The 17,945-nt window shown below is 38.6% G+C and overlaps 1 protein-coding gene across 1 annotated transcript in view; it reads right to left on the bottom strand.

Moving 5' to 3' along the window:
• CPNE4 (copine 4) overlaps positions 1-17,945 on the bottom strand; it is a gene marked incomplete at its 3' end in the record, with an annotated part of 178,407 nt that overhangs the window by 34,294 nt on the left and 126,168 nt on the right. Inside the window, exons 8-10 of the mRNA XM_084213077.1 lie at positions 10,368-10,454; positions 9,742-9,801; positions 4,276-4,409 (exon numbers count right to left, since the gene is read on the bottom strand). Of these exons, the coding sequence (XP_084069203.1) occupies positions 4,276-4,409; positions 9,742-9,801; positions 10,368-10,454 (281 nt within the window). The remainder of the gene's footprint in view (positions 1-4,275; positions 4,410-9,741; positions 9,802-10,367; positions 10,455-17,945) is intronic.

Raw genomic sequence — 17,945 nt, 5'->3', positions numbered from 1 at the left:
AGTCCCATTCCAGCCCATTTTTCATTTGATAGAAACTGCAATCACTGCCAAATGAAAGATGAGCTACACTCATGGCTACTTGCTTGTATTCCAGCACCAGTAAAACAAATCATTAAGATCAAAGCACCAGCCATTTTAATAAACTGTGAGCACTGTTGTTATTGTGGCTTATGGCTTTGCTCTGCACAGAGGGAAGATGTAAACAGCACAAAAAATTCTTTTTTTTTAACTGAATGGCTCTATATTGTGTATACATAAGTATATTTAATAGCTCTGTGCTATGTGCATACCTATATATTAATATACACACAGCTAGACCTCTAGTCTTAGGTACAAAGAGGCAGTTCAGGTCCTGACTTGCAGTCAGGACATGGCCAGACATTTTGCTGGGACAAAAGAGGAAAGCAAATGTTCCCTGATTCCCCAGTTTAGCCACAGGCTTCTCTGGCTTCCAAATAGGTGCTGTTCCATGCCAAGCAGGATGCAGTTTTATCATACAAATTGAAAAGCTTTGGGGAAAATCTGCCATGCAGAACAAGACTCATTCAAAATTATTATATAACTTAAGAGATCTTCATGGCTTTTATAAGATTTTAGTCACAGATACTTTATTTCAATTGTTAAATTAGTTTGCCTTTCTTCATATCTGGGTGTTCAACCAGCAAAGACACCGGCCACCTACCCTTTGAAAACAGCATTCTCTTCAAGGGGTCTCCACCAGGCTCCAAAACAAATGGGTGGCCAAAACCATTGCCCAGCCAGAGTTGTTGAAGGTTAGAAGTCCTAAGCCAGCACAGAGAGTTGGGTTTAATCCCATCTGCCTTAAGTAAACTCGCTAACTCATTGTGCAAATCATGTAGAGGGAATATACATATACATAGTAGTGAACAACTGATTTTTTAGGATCCTGGCTAGGCTGGTATTGCTGGTCACCAGAAAACATTTTATTTGACTTCTGATACAGAGAACTCAAAACAGGAATTACTGAGGTAAAACAATAAACATGAAATGATACAGAAGCAGATCTTTTAATATTAAGCACTTCAGTGCCCAAAGATTTTGCATCATTTTCCCCTGTTTTGCTATGGTAAAAAAGGTGGACTGGACTTGCACAATTTCAAGGTAAAATCATACCAGTGATGTAACTTTTCATATAAAAGAAAGCTTCTGAAAATATTTAAACAGAAACACGTATTTCTCACTTATTACTTCATGAGGTTGTTTTTAAACATTCATGAGTCATTTATCTTAAATTCTTCTCCATGAAGCTGTCTGCTTATTTTCAAGTTTTTAATGTGTTTTCCCCTTTCCAGTATTTCTAACTGCATTTTAGAACCTAATTCCTTAAAAGGAATGAATATTTCTGCTTCCTTTATGATCCACTGCTGCTGTTGCTTAGCCACTGGTTATATCACCTGCACACTCTATCTTCACTCTTATGAAAAACGTTGTTATAGCCTGAAACAATGCTACCACATAGATAAAGTATTAAGTATTTTGTGCAGGTGAAGAGCCCTTCCATTTCCCTTATCATTATCAGATTGGCCTATTCCTAGAGGACTGCAGCAATTCTACAATCAGGACAATAATCAGTGTCTCTCTCATTCTCTGAATACTGCTGATAAAAGAATGAATCTTATTCTTTCACGCTTAACTATGCAAAACGGTGCTACTCATTTAACTGCTTCAGGAATCTCTGAACCACATGGATGGATAAAAGAGCTCTTGGATGAGCAGGGTTTTTTCCACTGTACCTAGAGATGTGAGGCAACACTTAATTTGGAGCATTAATTGCTTAGAGGTGCATGATGTTAGGCTGATATGTACAGAAACCTAGATTATGAGAAGATTTGGCTTGATTGATCGAAGTAGCTAGAGTTCAAAAAAGAAAAAATTGCATTTTGGGTGTAGTCTCTCTATATATTACTTGCCAATCCAATTCCTCCCAACATACAAATAAATTTCAATGTTTCTAATGAAGGAAGTATTTTAATTAATAACCATATGGTGTTTTATTTTTACAATTAAAAAAAACCAGTCTGCTCATATAAGTAGCAAAAGTACTTAGAATTCTACAGCTCTGCTATTGGAATGCAAAAAGTATTGCAAACAACAGATTTTACTCATCTATTCTTTCATTTGATGCAAATACATTAATCCTGAGACCAAGGTAAAATCACTCTATTTTTCTTGGCTTGGACTGAAATCAGCTAGTTCTGCCTATTTGAGATAATTGATGGGTACAAACTATAAAACTTTACATAAGAGCACTACTATTGTGTGACCTTATATTCTAACTTAGTAAATACGTGCCCCCAAGCAAATGATGACACTCTGGCTCTAGACAGCCCTTAGGTTTAGCAAGTTTGTTTCTTTTTACCTCTGGCTCATCTTAATATGGGAACAGATGTCCTGCTCCATTATCTGAAGCACAACTGGACTCACTTGAGCAGTTATGGCTCTGTGCACATTTCAGATTTTTACTGAATTTGCATTTCTTCAACTGTATATACAGAAGATTTCCTTTGTAGATTATATTTGCTCAGATATACAAAGGCTGCAACTCAACACAAAAAAGGTGTATACAGAACCTGTAGATCATTTTGTGTGAAGGTTTGCTTCTCCTAATTCCTTTCCTTCTTTTGAAAAATTTTAAATTCTCTTTTCCAATTTACTGGATTCAAAATGTGCAAGCATAAAGAAAAGGTCCTCACGTGACATTTGGATCAGAAAGCCCTGACCATGTTGAATCAACTTGTCCATGGGAATAAATTCATAGTGCCACAGCTTGAGAACATGTACAGGTCAAACTGGTGCCCAAAAGGTGACATCTTCATGGGAAAACAGCTGGCTTTTGTTCAGCCCTAGATCATAGCTCATAGACCCTCAGATGTGCTGATTAGCATCAATAGGCATTTTCTGCAGCACAATAGAACAGAATGATGCTGATGATTTCATTTAAAAAATAACTGGCCGTTTTTTTGGTACTGATTGAAATATACTTATTGAGACAAAAATCCTGATTTGGAGTTAATATTTCTGTATAGAAGGGACTGTGCCACTTTACTATTTAATTTTCTAAAAAACCCCCACAACTTAAGTGATAAAATGTGCATAAATCAGCCCATTTTACTACTTTCCCTTTTTTTTTTTTGAAGTTTATTAATGTTATGAATTATTGCTAGTAATTATTAAATTACTGCATAATCACTGGGGAATTCTCAGGTCACTTACAATAAAATATTAATTTTCTCAGACTCATTGACTAAATCTGACCGTCAAATCCTTACAGAACTCGTAAGAGAACAGTATTTTTGTAATTATTTGAGAAGACATTTCATTACCATGGAAATGGAAGTGCCTCTGAGCAGGCTAGTTGGCATATGCAACAAGTAACATGAAAACCATAGTGTGAAGTCACTCCACAATTTATACAGAAAGTTTAACTCAAATTTGACTGGAAATACCATTGTTTTCTTGAGATCTGGTATTTACATATGGCAAAGTGGTGGGTGGATATCTATTATATGTGCAAATATTAGAAAGAGCAGCTGTGTAAGGTACTGTGTCTCACCACCAGAGAAAGAACATTTAAAGGAAATGCACTTGGTAATTAAATTAATAATGGGCAATTAATTTGATAGAAGCAGGCAGCCTATTTGAAAGCAACAGAAGAACACAATGTAATGAAAGTATATTTGGTCCAATTACTTGCATTAGTTATTTAAAGGCATGTTGTGTACACACACTACCTTTCAACATTTATTTTAGAAGAGGGTGCAGTGTTCAATAGGCCAGGAGAACACTGAAAAAAACCATGGGTTTACTTCTAAAAATAGATGTCATCAATAAGCAGTTTAGGCAACTACAAATTCAGTTTCAAAGTCAATGTCTCAGGAACACTTTTCAGTAGAATAGGGCACAGACTCCCAAGTGTTTCAGAAAGGATGCTGCCAGCATCTGCAAAACTGGCTCCAAGCTGTTAATCTGGAACACATGAACAATCCACCCTAACATGTAATTTTAACAGGTGAATACAAACCTGAAACCTAACACACAAATCAGCCAAACAGCCAGAACTGTGACTTTCTTTATCATGAAACTAATCTAAACCCAGAGTCACCCTCAAGAGCAGGTTAAGGCAGACTAATCTTCCTGTCATTCTTCATAAGTGCCTAAACATGGAGCCTCTGCAGTCAGCTGCAGGCAGTCGTTAATTTCCCACTGTGCAAACACTTCCTAAAGACAACTCTGTGACCAGATGTGGTTATTTACCTGTCATAGTCTTGGCAAATCTCCCCAACAGCTACCAAAGCTTTCAGGTACTCGTTGGGCTGATAGGGGTGGATGTAGTGCAGCGAGCAGCTGTTCCTGGGGTCGCCGTTGGATGCAGTGAAATCTATAGCTACCTGGAAAAGAGGAGAAGTCAATGTGCTGCAGAGCTCTTCTGAGCATAAACACACCTACAGCAACTGTATGTCCTTACCAGAAATCATCTGCTACAGCAGAGACGGCAGCCTCACAGCAAAGGTCATTTCACAGTGCACTTAATCAAATTGGAATTAGGATTGTACATGTAAATATATGTAGAAGCAAATGACAGTTCATAAAATAAGAGATAATAAAATGAAAATGGCATAATTAGGTAAAAAATTACCTGCATTGCTATTCTATGGGGAAAATTATGTTCTAATACAAATGAATAAAATTAACTATCTCTACTTTCTCATACTTAATTAAATTATTCCAGCTCAGGTGACATTCAGGACATAAAAGCTTTGCAGCAAAAATGTCCATAGAGAGTTACAAGTCCTACTAAAACATAAATTAGAATTCCAATTAGGGATGTTTCTTAGCTATTTTAATCGTTACTGTGGCTGTAGTAGTAGATATTGCTTATCTGGTATTTTTTCTCTTCAAAACATCTAAGCATTAAAAATTAACCCTCTCAATTTCTCAGCTGATAGCAAGCTTAAACATGAGCTGCAGGGCAAAAAATAAGGCTTGAATCCTGCAAAGGTTTTTTGTTGTTGTTTTGGAAAAAACTTAGAGAAGATTGTGGGCAGTAGTCAATGCAAAAGCAAGTATTAATGAATCATCTTAAAATTAATTTCTCCCTTTTAAAATGCTCTTTATCTGTCTCATTGAAGGTAGGCTCTGGCATGCATCATCCTTTGTTACAGGTCAGAAAGTCCTCTGCTGAATTTGTGATGCTGCTTTATACGAATTCCTAAGAGGAGCAACAAGAATCCCAAGGGTTTTACAGAGGGAACAAAGCCATTTATAAAATGTTCATGTGTCCGATAACCTATTTCTCTAAAAAACCCATTCCACCTGAATATTCAGTAGACAAATGCAGCAAGTTCAGATTTCAGTTTTACAGTGTAGCTGAAAAGTAGGAAAGGGTCTTGCTAAAGGCTGCAAAAAAGAACTCTGAAGGCACAGCTTGCTTTTGCAAATGTTCAGCTTCCCCAGCTGCAGCCTCTGCTTGGCACAGGGAACACTACTTTATGCAGCTTCAAAATGAAAATGAAACATGACATTTTCATGCTTCCTTAAAAAAATTACACAGCCCTTCTGAAACTTATTTTTGTTGCTAAAAATTTAAAGGGAAATATTCTAGGTCAGCCCAACACAGCTTTCCTCCATTGGATCTGATTTTTCACCTCTATATTTTAGCTGAAGAAACTAACCTCTAGTGGGCTTGGAAAACCCTTTTTTTGCCATGAACCCCTGGCACCTCACCACATCCAGTCAGGAGAGAGAAGAGGTTTTTGGCTTGCAAATAAGAGTAATCTTTCAACTCTGCTTCCTACTCACTGCTCAGGCACCGAAGCACCGAGTTTGTTTTCCACATAGATCTTTTTCCAAAAATGGTATCTGGATTTAACTTGAATAAATCAATGGAGAGCCTCTCATGACTTCACTTTTGAGGGCACATAACTGAGGAACACTACACATATTTAACTGAGGAAGAAAACAACACTAGTGGTTTGTGAAACCCAAGAGAAATCCATGGATGCTTGTATGAACTAGCTTAGTTTTGGGAAATTTTTTTGTAAAAAATCTTATTCAAGGTATGCATCTTTTCTTAAAGATAAATATATTTTCTCTGATAATAATTCCACCTTAATTTGATGACAGAAGGCACAAAAATGCTGCTGTATGGTTGGGAAACAAAGAGGATTCCTGTAAATTTGTTAAAAGTAGGTGTTTTTATTGACAACCCCAAAACACTAAAACACATTAACAAGACTTTAGTGACTCCTCAAACAGATCTGGAAAAGTCTCCCATTATGGCTAACTGCTTTGGAAATGAAATCAGGAATATGGAGTAGGAATAAGGAGTGGGTTTCATAAGCTTGGAAAAAAGCCTGTGGCTAGTGTTTGGGAAAGCAAAAAAAAAAACTTCCTGGAACAAGCTTCCTTTGGAAATGGTCCTTGCAGTAGAGGTCTGCTGATAAGTAAAAAAAAAATCCTAATTTCCTATGATGAAGAATTTATGAATATTTGTACTTGGAAGCAGCATGCTTCTTGAATTTGATCCAAATCTCTGTTTGACTCCCACAAAGAGAACTTATAAAAAAGATGACCGCTGTAAATTGCCACGATTCCAAAATAACAATGCAGAGAGCTCTGCTCCTTTAGCATTACCCAACAGGACCAAGGTCTTGTGCAAATACATTGGATAAGGATTTGTAAAAATAAGTTAATATATGACAAAAGTTATGTTAATATCACAATTGAGCTTATCTTTTGGGCAGTAAAGCAGGAATCTTTCTTATCGTGCGTGCATTTGATTTTATCAGTTAATCGTTAAATGTATCAGTTCCAGTGTAGCAGTCATCTTCCCTCAGCTAAATAAGAGCATAACAGAGCAATAATTACACTCAGTACCAGCTTCTTTTTTTATCCTCAGACTTGTAAAAGGGTGATTTTCACTGCACTCAAAACATCCTACACAGCTGGGACCTCCTGCTAGATCTGTCAGCAAGGAATCAGGCTGCCCAGTACCGTGACCTGCCTGAGAGAGTATCTGTCCAATATATCTTTCTATTACAGTTCCTTTATGCCTGTTACACATGCTTTCTGCTGTACTTCCTGAAGTGATGAAAATGTCTTCTGACTGCATTCCCATTTGCACTGCCAACCTCTGAACATTTCTTCAGCAGCAGGGTACACTGTCTGATAAGAGATACAGCGTTTGGCAATAAGCTGGGCATAAAAATAGAGGGCTGGAATCAGCACTATTGATCTCTACAGATGAAAGCTTCTTAATAACTGGTTGTAAAGTGAAGGGAAAGTTTACTTTCATTTTACAGAGACATTCTTTCTAACTACAAACGTGTTTCTACAATCAAGATACAAAGTATCCCAAGAATGCACAGCATGATGTTACCAAGGTTGCCATTAGAGTCTTAAATTAGCAGGTACATCACACTACAGCTTTTTGTCATCAAATGTGTGCCTAGCATTCCAGTTTCCCTCCCTCAGCAAGTGCCCTTCCAAACCACAGTAGTGCCATACTGCCTGTACACAGCCCGAGCTCAACAGAAATGTCATTAACATTAGGACAGTGACCACAATAATACACGTATCAGGAGAGTTTCAAACAATCCCAAATCCACCACAGTTAGAAAAAATGGCAATCTGGAGAAGTCCAAGGAATAGGCCTCCTCTGTTTGAGTGGTCTGAATTAATCAGATCAGGACTATGTAAAGAGTGGGTTGTATGATGCATGCAGAAAGCAAGGGAGAATGGAATATCTCCCCAGCAGGCTGCACCCTTTTGTTTCAGTGACCACTGGAGAATTCATTTTTGGAAAACAACAACACATCTCACAACCAGTCTGTGCTGAGGACTGCTGGAAGTAGAGTGGAGGAAAATATGTGGAGAGCCAGTTTGTGATGATGTTGAGGTAGAACCGCTGGGTTATGCACATGGACAGCCATAGGTACAGAGATGTCACAGTGGCTTACCCTGGGTCCCTGCAGGTTGAAAATTGATAGTGATGAGCTTACACAAAACTTTGCATTTAGCATTAAGGGCAACAGTAATTCAGGGATCTCTGTGGCTGACAGTATAATGAATCTTCCATTTCCTTTACGTCCTCACTGCCCATCCTTGAAGATGAGCTTACTTAAGCTCTCTGTAATCAATTGTTTGCTTCATTTTTGTAAAATGGAATACAGTAAAACACAGTAGAAGGCACTATCCACTTTAACCCATTTGCCCTATCACTTTCAAACTTGTGTTTCACAGCCTACTAATAGGAAACCAGTGACAAGTAAATAAAAGGCAAGCAAATTCCCATGACCCTTCCTTGCACTAAGAAATTGCTCTTCCACTGGAAAACAGTTATGAAGAATCAGAGTTTGAAAAGCTGTAACTTAATATGTAAATCCCTAGATACTTTCTAATGGTGGCAGTGCTCCTGTTCTTGAGCTGGAGTTGTGGGAAATGCATATTAGCTGGTTTTTGCATGTGCCTAACCAAATGTTCTTATTTGAAAAGGCTTTCAAATATAACATGAAGGCATTAATGTCTTTCTGATAATGACTTTGAATACATTTGATAATTGAGTTCTTCCAGTCATATTTTAGAGAGGAAATGTCAGAAAAGATAAGGGGTTTCCAGTGACTGGGAAGTTTCAGACTTGAAGGAGAAATGTGCATTGCTGGTACGTGGGGATAAAAGAAGAAGTAGCCAGGTAAGGCAGAGAAGTAATTACACAGTATGCTTTACATGAGAGAAGACAATTATAAAGATCTTTGTCCACTGCAGAAGGTATTTTCTTCAAAACCAAAACAGAGTCCTCAGTTCCGGGTATTATCCAATGACTTTGTGATGAGCATGGGCAAAATCCACGTTTAACACTTCAAGAAGCTGATCTGTAGACAAGAAGACAATCCACTACTGTCTATAGCTGCTGCTAGAACTTTCTGGTGCAATTTAAAAAATCTTTCTTTTTTTGTCAAATCTTTTTGGAAAATGGAGGCTTGTCTGGAAAATGTGAAATGGAATATGTCAGTAGCATCCAGTGTCTGCTACTTTATATGTGGGAGCAGAAATAGGGCAGGATGTGACAGGAAAAGAAAAGATCTCCAGAAGAAGAATATTACCTTTGTGCATTAGATTTTAGCCCTTTGACTGGCATAAATTAGAAATCACATAAACCAGATTGGAACTGAGCCACAATCTGTATTGCTACGGGAAAAACTGATCTAGTCATTGTGACATTATAATTAATTCATATTATATGATATTATATTAAGTATATTAATTTTTAGATACATGACACAAAAAAAAGATCAAGCCCACACATCATTTAATGTTTCTAAATTTATTAACTGGAAATACAAGAAACTGTATTTCTATTTATGAAGAGGCCTGCAAATCCTCTTCCTTAAACTGAACAGCTTCTGAGTACACTCTAAATTAGAGCTGTGTCCCCCTGTAGTGCCATCTTACTTGGTAGCTATGGGTGAGAGATGAAACACCAGCATTTACCCCAGGCTGCATCTCTCTGTGTGTGACTTTCAGTATGGCACCATTTCAGGGGAAACAACTTGCTTTAACACAGGACTCGTTCTGGAAAGGAAGGCTGGCCCTTAATACATTTTGCAAGAAGAACTTAATAATTTACCAAGAAATGGCATGTAAGAATCATTTCTCTAAAAGTAATGAATTGGTATCTGAGGGGATTCCTTTTCTTCAAAACAAGTTAGAGAAGTAACTTACTGTAAACTGTATTTGGCAGCCTCCCATGATATAATCTAAGAAAGAATGCATCTTGTGTATCTGCAGACAAGAAAGCAAGACATTTAACTTAGCTATGTACTGATAAAACATAGAACTGCCTGAAAAAAATTAAATTGGAAGGAGGAGAGGGATCAACTGAAAATAAGGTAAAGGAAGAATCATTAAATACAGTTTGAGACAGAAATAAAACTATAAACAGGAAAAAAAAAAGTAAATTCTAAACCTATAGAAAGGAAAACAAGAAAGTAGAACCAACATCGTGGGAAGTCAGAGAAAATTTTGCTGCTTGTTTAGGAGAAACAAGAGCAGTGATGTAGATATAATGGAAATATTACAAGGGATATACACAAAGTTGGAGGGTATTTAGGTGTTAGAGTTTAGTATTGTCTTTTCCATTGTACAAGAGCAGGGATAGGGCAAGAGAAATGAAGCAAGAGTTGAGGACAGTCAACTTGCTTTTGAGATTCAACTCCTTGCCTTTACTTTTTGTAGGGAATAGTTTCCTTTGCTATTCTACAGGCAGTTCCACAATGTTCCAAGCACCATTAAAATGTAGCACTGAGAGCTTAGTAAAGAAACAGCCAAAGAGCAAAACAAATATTTACCTTGCACTGGTTAAGGATGACAATGCCTGAGTTCTTGTAGTTCTTCTTCTTTGCTTTGTACTTGGGGTTAATGCATTCCCATTGTACCTGTGAAAAAACTAGCAGTCATTCTCTGCAGGAAAATTTTACGTACAGATTGAAAAATTAACAAAAACTACACTGCCCAATTTCCACAGTTGACTAAATCATTACAGATAATGGTGCACAGGGAGAAAAAAAAAAAAAAAGAAAACTGTTAACTATGCAGAGAATAGTTAATAGAAAAAGGGCCCAGGGCAAAGAGCAGCCTTTGAACATATACACGTGGACATGGCACTGAGGGAGACATCCAGATTAATTTGTTGTCATCTTCCAGTCCTGTAGTTTGAGGTGTTACATAAGTAAGATTGAGGATCTTTTGAAACAACAAAAAAAGAAGGAACTTAATACAAATGAAAATACTGGAGAGAGTAACCTGATGCATTGTATTAACTACAAAACTGTTGTCACAGTTACACTGTGACATTAAACTCATGATTATAAAAGTTCTGGTCAGCAATCATCTCACTTTCTCCTTTAAATCTGACAGCAAAATAAAAAGTTAAGAAAATCAGTAAAATGTCCACAAAGATGCAGCTAAACTAATGATACATTTGAAATTTATCCCTAAGAATATATTAAAATACCTTTTTGATTTTTTTCATAGTTTTATTTACAAATAATCAATTTTACAGCACAACAGTCCTACCTTGTTACCAAAATACATCTCCTTGTTCTTATAACATCTCCCAGGTTCTTAATAATTTCCACTTGAAATGTTCTGCCTTCCTCTGGTTTCAGGCAGACTGATAAGGCCAAGCTTTCAGATAAGCCTCACCTCTAATGTTTACAGTATTATTCATGCCTTTTACTGCAGGAGTAAAATCTACATTTGTACATGCAAGTGCCTATTGGCATTTGTATATACAGATTTTTATCTCTAATATGCTGGTAATGTGGTTAATAACATGACTATTTCCCTTCAGGGAGCTGTTTTCAAGTGTGAAGACAAAACATGATTCTGGGTACCAGAAAGAAATACAATTCCAAAAGGAAGCAGAATGATCTATTATCTAAAAATCTCTATTATGACATTTTGAAATGAAACATGTCTTAAGCATTGCAGTGTTTTGCCTACAATGAAAACCTGCCTTTGTGTTACAATACTTTGTCTACAGCGAGGTACATATGTGATATATTTTAACAAAGTGTTAGAGCACCAAAAACTATTTTTACTTTGTGCTCAGCCCCAGAAATTTCATCAAACTTCAAACCACTGTCTAACAGCAATTTTTTGGATGTCTCTGAAGTATTCCAGACTCAGAGATTTTGTCAAACACCAAAAAAAGGGAAGGCAAAACGTATGGCTTTGGAGCAATATGAGACCATTTCTGCACAGGTGAGGAGAGGTATCTCCATCCCTGTGAAATGGAGACAGGTGACAGAGTGAAGAATAGGAAAAGACAAAAAACTGTTCCAACTGCAGGAAGCACATCTGCTTGCTCTCCCAGCTAGCCTACAGCTCAGTTATTTGTCTTGTGAAACAAATTTTCCAACTGAGAAGAAGGGCAGATACTGACCCTCGTGTTCAGGGGAAATCCTCTGGAAACGTTTTTTCTCTGCTCAAGAGAAGCCATCCAGCTCAAGAAATAAAATCCCTTCTCTCCCAGCAAAGAGAGTGCTCTGTAACACAACACTGGAGTGCAATAAGCTCATATTTGGGTCTGAAAGCAAGGCAAAAGCACTGCCTAATCTTGATAGGTTGCTGTCAGGCGAAATGGTTTAACACAGTTGTCTGCACACTTACTCAAAGCATGTCTACAGAGAAATCATGCTGTCTGTATTTCATAGAAAAACTGTAATATACCAAATAGAAAGAAAAAATAGGGGACAGGATTTACATTCCTCCCTTTGACACTGAAGTACACTGGAGAGGTGCATTAGCTTCCCCCCGAGCATCCAAGGTGAGCATCCTTAATTCTAGCATCCTCCAACATGAATATTTTTTCAATGTGCATATTTAAACAAGGCCTGACCTATCCCAAGCCATATACTATGCATATAATTTCTCTTCTTAGGAAAAGGATTATTTAAGCCTGAAAAAAGAAATTTCCATGGTATTTTTATGGAAGAAGTTTATAACAAATAAGGACCAAAGGGGCATAGAACATAACTTCCAGAGAGAATATACTATCTCAGGTTCCCTTTGTTAACTGTAAAATGCAATTATGAGTGTTCACCTACTTTGCAAAGCATTTTGAGATGTATGGATAACAATCTCAGTAACTACCTAAAGCTCATTAAAATATTCTATGCGCAAATCACTTAACATTATTGGTTTATGTGGATAATACAGCAAAGGATAGAACAGACTAGAAAATTTACAGAAAGCAGGAAAACAAAAGGAAAGAACAATTTTGCACTTATTAAATCTATTGATGATGGTGTAACGAAGGGAAGGGAAGAAGAGAGGAGAGAGAAGACATTTCCCAGTTCATAAGCTTAAAAAAGCCAGTAAGACTGTTTTACACAAAGCTCAGTCTTCCAGTTCTGATTCCTTGGCAATTCCCACAGTTGAAGCTAAAGATATAACAAGCATCATTTGAAGGAAATTCCCTATACAGATCTTACTGTTTATCCAGCTTTTATAATGAGAATTCAGAGTTCAGAATGCAGCTCTAAGCAGGTAAGTAATAACGAGAAACAATTCTCAAATATTTTGCTTGCACTGTTGAGGCCAACCTCAATTTCCAGTCTGTTCCCACATTCCCAGTATTGATTTGGTATCTGACATTGTTTTTTATCGATCCATTTTCGCTCTTAAATTAACTTTTCAGTGGAGAGGAAACTAATGCAATAGTCTGCAATCTGACACTAATGGTAAACATTGTGAAGTTTGGATTCATCATTCTGAAAGTCACTTAGCATTTCCTCCAAATGCCTGACAGCTCTGGGCTGTGCAAGCTCTTTCCTTATTGAGCAACACAGCCAATCTGAAACAGAAAGCAGCCTGGTTTTAAACTATCTACTGTTAATTTAAGTAATGCTGCAAATGTTGGTGATGGACTCCCAAGACTACACTGCGCTGGTGTTTCTTTTATAGACTTAAATTTAAACCACTGTGTGGAGAATTTCTGAACAAACTCCATTCAGCTATTCTTCAATGTGAGTCAGTGAACAAATGCTGACACTTGGAAGGTCCCAATCCTCTTGTGCCTGTGATGAGGAGACACAGATCCCTCAGTGGGAGATGTTACCTGCACTGAAGGATCCGGTCTTTCCAAACACCCTTACTCCTTCTCTTACAAGACCTTCAGAAGAGAGAGAAAAGCAAACCATGCAACCACTTATGCCACACACCAGCAAAGGGAAGTGGGGCTGGCTAAATGAAGGCAACCATTGCAGAAGCAAAATTTGGACAGTTTGTGGCACGAGCTATTCAGAGAAAGGACTGAAGGTGTCAGGAGGGGTTCATGATCCCCAAGGCCAGACAAATGACAGCAGATGCTGCCTCTGGGACAGTGCTAGCACACCAGGACGTTGGGAAGGCCTGTGAGAAAAGGGCTTTCATTGCTTGATGTGTGCTTGTGACATAGCTTATGTTAGCAGTAAAATGTTCTCTTGCCTCCCCTGCTCTTTGGTTTTTCTCTTCTTCCTTCCTGTTCTGCTGCTGCAATGAATTGCACAGTTTGTGAATGACAAAGGAGGCACTGCAGTCTAATGGATGGGGCAAAACCCCCAGTCAATAGCAGGCAGCATTATATCCTGCACTGTCTCGTTCTGATGCCTCAAAAAAACAAACACTTCTGTGTGAACTGAGTCTCCTCCCACATGGAAGGCTGCTTTATTCCTGCCATCCCTCTACACAAGAGCACAGGATAGTTTTTTTGGTTTTTTTTTAAATTTTCTTTCTGTCCCAGAAATACATCCACCAAGAGGGAAGAGCTGCCTTTAATCACTATCAGAGGTTTCCTCTGGAAACTTGCCCCTGGGGGATGAAGTGGAAATTAAAGCATTTCTTGTTTCCCCAGCCAAGCCCTCAGCATCCCCTGTGCCTCTGAGGCTGTACCAATGGTTGCTTCCTCACAGGGATTTGGCAGTGCCTGGTGTGGCTGCACCCTCTGCTGCCCTGTCTGGGGCCAGGGGCAGCTGCTGATGTTGCAGACAGTCCTGGGTGAACTGGGCTGTCTCCTGATAAAACTGGAATTGTCCATAGGGGTCAATAACACCTTGGCCCATTACCAAGAGCTTAAAGGTCCCACCGTGCAGAGTCATCTGAGGAGCAACCAGATGGAAAAGCCCTCCCAAATAACACCCTGAACCTGTGGGAATGTCAGTGGAGATGAGAAGTACAGCAGGCTTTCTTCCTCCTCTTTCCTTCTGTGTGTGTGCAAATGCACACATGTCCATTTTTTATGTAATACAAGAACAGATTTTCCCCTTATGTAACTCCTGCATGGGGATCCAGGTGATTTCTCTGCTTTTTTTTCCTCTCAAATCCCTCTGGCTTTATTGCCTTGATTAAAAAAACCCAAAAAAGTGATTTTTTTTTTCTCATTAGTCGAGGATTCCTCCTTTCAACTAGGATAAGCTTTAATAGCACTTACATTTATGTAATCTCAAGCTTCTTCTTGTCCTGTTGAAATATGCTTGATAGATTAATAACAGCACACCTTAGAAACTGCCACTGTACACACATATTAAAAACATATATTATATGTATTCTTGGAAGAAATCCTAAGACACAATAAACTCAAAGTACTTATTAGTATTTCACTTAAAAAGGTAAAGATGGAGTTATTCTTACTGTAAGGGGTTTTTTTTCTGTGTCAAGATTGTGGTGAAAGAGTAAATAATAAAGTTTGGAATGGTGGAAAGTTTTAATAGAAAATCTAGAAACCACAGAATTACATGTTGGAAAAGACTTCTAAGATCATTGAGTACAACTGTTAACCCAGCACCACCAATTTCACCATTAAACCATGGCTCATGCAAGGGCTGCTTCAGATGTGCCCTTGAACAAGAGGATGTCTTTGTGCCAATTTCTATTGGTGTCAGTGTGAAAACAGGCTAGGTGTCAGAACAGTCTATGACCAGAAGGTACAGAAACACATAAAGTTATTATCCTGAGGTTGTTCATGATCAGCAAGTCTCCTTAAAACAGAAGACCAGCAAGTTTTCCCAGAATTCAGTCCTCTCAGTCATGGAGAAGCAGCTAACACTCTAAAGGAGTCATAATTCAAGATTTTTAAATCTCACCCAAGACATACCACGTTCAGAAAAGAAATTCATTAACAACTTATGCCACTTTTGATAAAAACAAGTGATCTCATTCAGGTAAGGAATCTTCTCTTCTCTTCTCTTCTCTTCTCTTCTCTTCTCTTCTCTTCTCTTCTCTTCTCTTCTCTTCTCTTCTCTTCTCTTCTCTTCTCTTCTCTTCTCTTCTCTTCTCTTCTCTTCTCTTCTCTTCTCTTCTCTTCTCTTCTCTTCTCTTCTCTTCTCTTCTCTTCTCTTCTCTTCTCTTCTCTTCTCTTCTCTTCTCTCACAATACTGGTTCAACCACTCAGAAGATACCAGTGCTAGATTCACAGCATTTATCTAAATGATGCCTGATCTCAGACACGCATTTCTGAGAAATCTCACAGCCAAGGCAAACCAATAAGCTCATCTGAGGCTGACACTCAAAACTTGGGATAATCAGTACACAGCCCAGGGACAGAACAGTCTTAGAAGCATCACCAGCTCCTGTAAGTAAGCAGGTGACACATGTCCATCCTGTCCATCTCAAGCAGTTCTGTAGCAGTTGACTGGCTACAAGACAAAAATATCTTTACTTTTACAAGGGGAGGTTTAAGAATGGGTCAGAACGATCTGTGCTTTCTGAAGGATGAATTATGTACAATTAAAAGGCAGCTTCAACATCATTGTCAGCTTCTCCAGAGATGAGGTGAGCTGGTGAAATGGTGAGAAGCACGAGCAGCTCACAGCACACGGTCCATGCTGCTCACCAGCACAACCTGTGGTACTCCCACTCTCACTGCTTAATGCATCTCTGACAACTTGTGCTGCTGATTCCAGCCAATACAGACATTGCTGATGGGCAGAGATGGAGATCTGTGCCGCTGCTGCAGCCTCCTTAAAAACCACACAGATTTGCAGCTGAAGCTTAATCAAAGCTCCTGGATCCCCTATCAATGATGAATGTTCCTTCCAATTCTCTCCAATTTCCTGGGAAAGTGAAAAACCCTGGCTGACAATCACTAGGGTGTTTTGATTATCTTTTGACAGAACTATGGCAATGTACTGCAGCTGGCTGAAAAGTCTACTGCACAAAAGAAAATATAACCAGAACAAGAAGCTTCACTGCATCTCCTTAGCAACTCAAACAGGGAAGCCAGACCTGAGCCCTACTCTTTACTCTGGCTTCCACAGCATCTGAGATGAAGTTCCAGGCTTTGGCCCTCATCTTTGACACCAGACAATCACTGCTGTGATGCAATGGGGAAGAATGTTAACGCCAGGGGCTGGAGGATGTAGTTTTATTCCTCTGACTGAAAGGAGTACTACATGGAAAATAATATTTTCTGGTCTGAGGCTATGAAAGGATCTCTTCTGGAACAAAGAAGTATGTTTAACCTACTCATCTCCCCACCCACATGTAATTACATTTCTGTGATATGGCCTTCCTTATCAGAAATAGCTAGCAACACATCTACTTGAAGACGAAACATCTTTCTTCTCCTTAATTTTCTCAAGGTGCACTGTAACCTCTTTATTCAAAGTAAACACTCCACTGCACATGCTTTTTCTTTAGGGAGGCTAAAACTAAAGAAAAGAACTGCTAATCACACTACTTAATGCTGCACAAAGGATGTTGACATAAACTATGCACTAAGATGTTTTTATGGAGTCCACAGACAATGGAATATATTGCCTTTAGCAGCAATAGTACTTTCTGCAGAATAGAAAAAATGAGATAGGATGAGGGAGGGACAGTGAGATAGTGAAAGGGAAATTGCATTCTGGCTCCGGCCAAGTGACGTGGCTTCCCACATGACTGACCTCACCTGTACAACATGGGATCACAGAATTGTTTTCCATAAGTACCTCATCTCCACCAGGACCTGCTCAAACTCCTACTGCTTGTTCTTGTCTATTGTGCTATTAGTGCTCACCAAACCCTGACTTCATCAGGGGCAAGAGCCATCTAGCATGTGCATTTATATTTTTGGACCACTATTTATCAGCCACTTAAATGACTAATACTTACTATCTTACCCACTCAATCTTGTTTTTCTCTAGAATAGGCTACAAAACAAGGATTAGAAAAGAGGAGAGAGGAAACTGAGTCCCACCTTAGTGGCAACTGTGTCCCATGAGAATTAGTTACACCAACAGCAGGGTTTTGCAGGTGCAAGCCCAGAGAATAACTTCACAGCCTCAACAGAGTGAGAGGAACAGGGAAGAAAAAAGGCACAACTCCTAGGGCATGTGGAGGAAGATTGCAGGTAAAAGGTTACAGGTGAAAGACAACCTGCAGATTGGCAAAGGCAGGCCCAT

The sequence above is a fragment of the Fringilla coelebs genome, assembly GCF_963513975.1.
Source record: "Fringilla coelebs genome assembly, chromosome: 1".
NCBI classification, from domain to species: domain Eukaryota; kingdom Metazoa; phylum Chordata; class Aves; order Passeriformes; family Fringillidae; genus Fringilla; species Fringilla coelebs.
The sequence above is the reverse complement of the archived record's forward strand: the minus strand, read 5'-3'. Positions and strand labels throughout refer to the sequence as shown.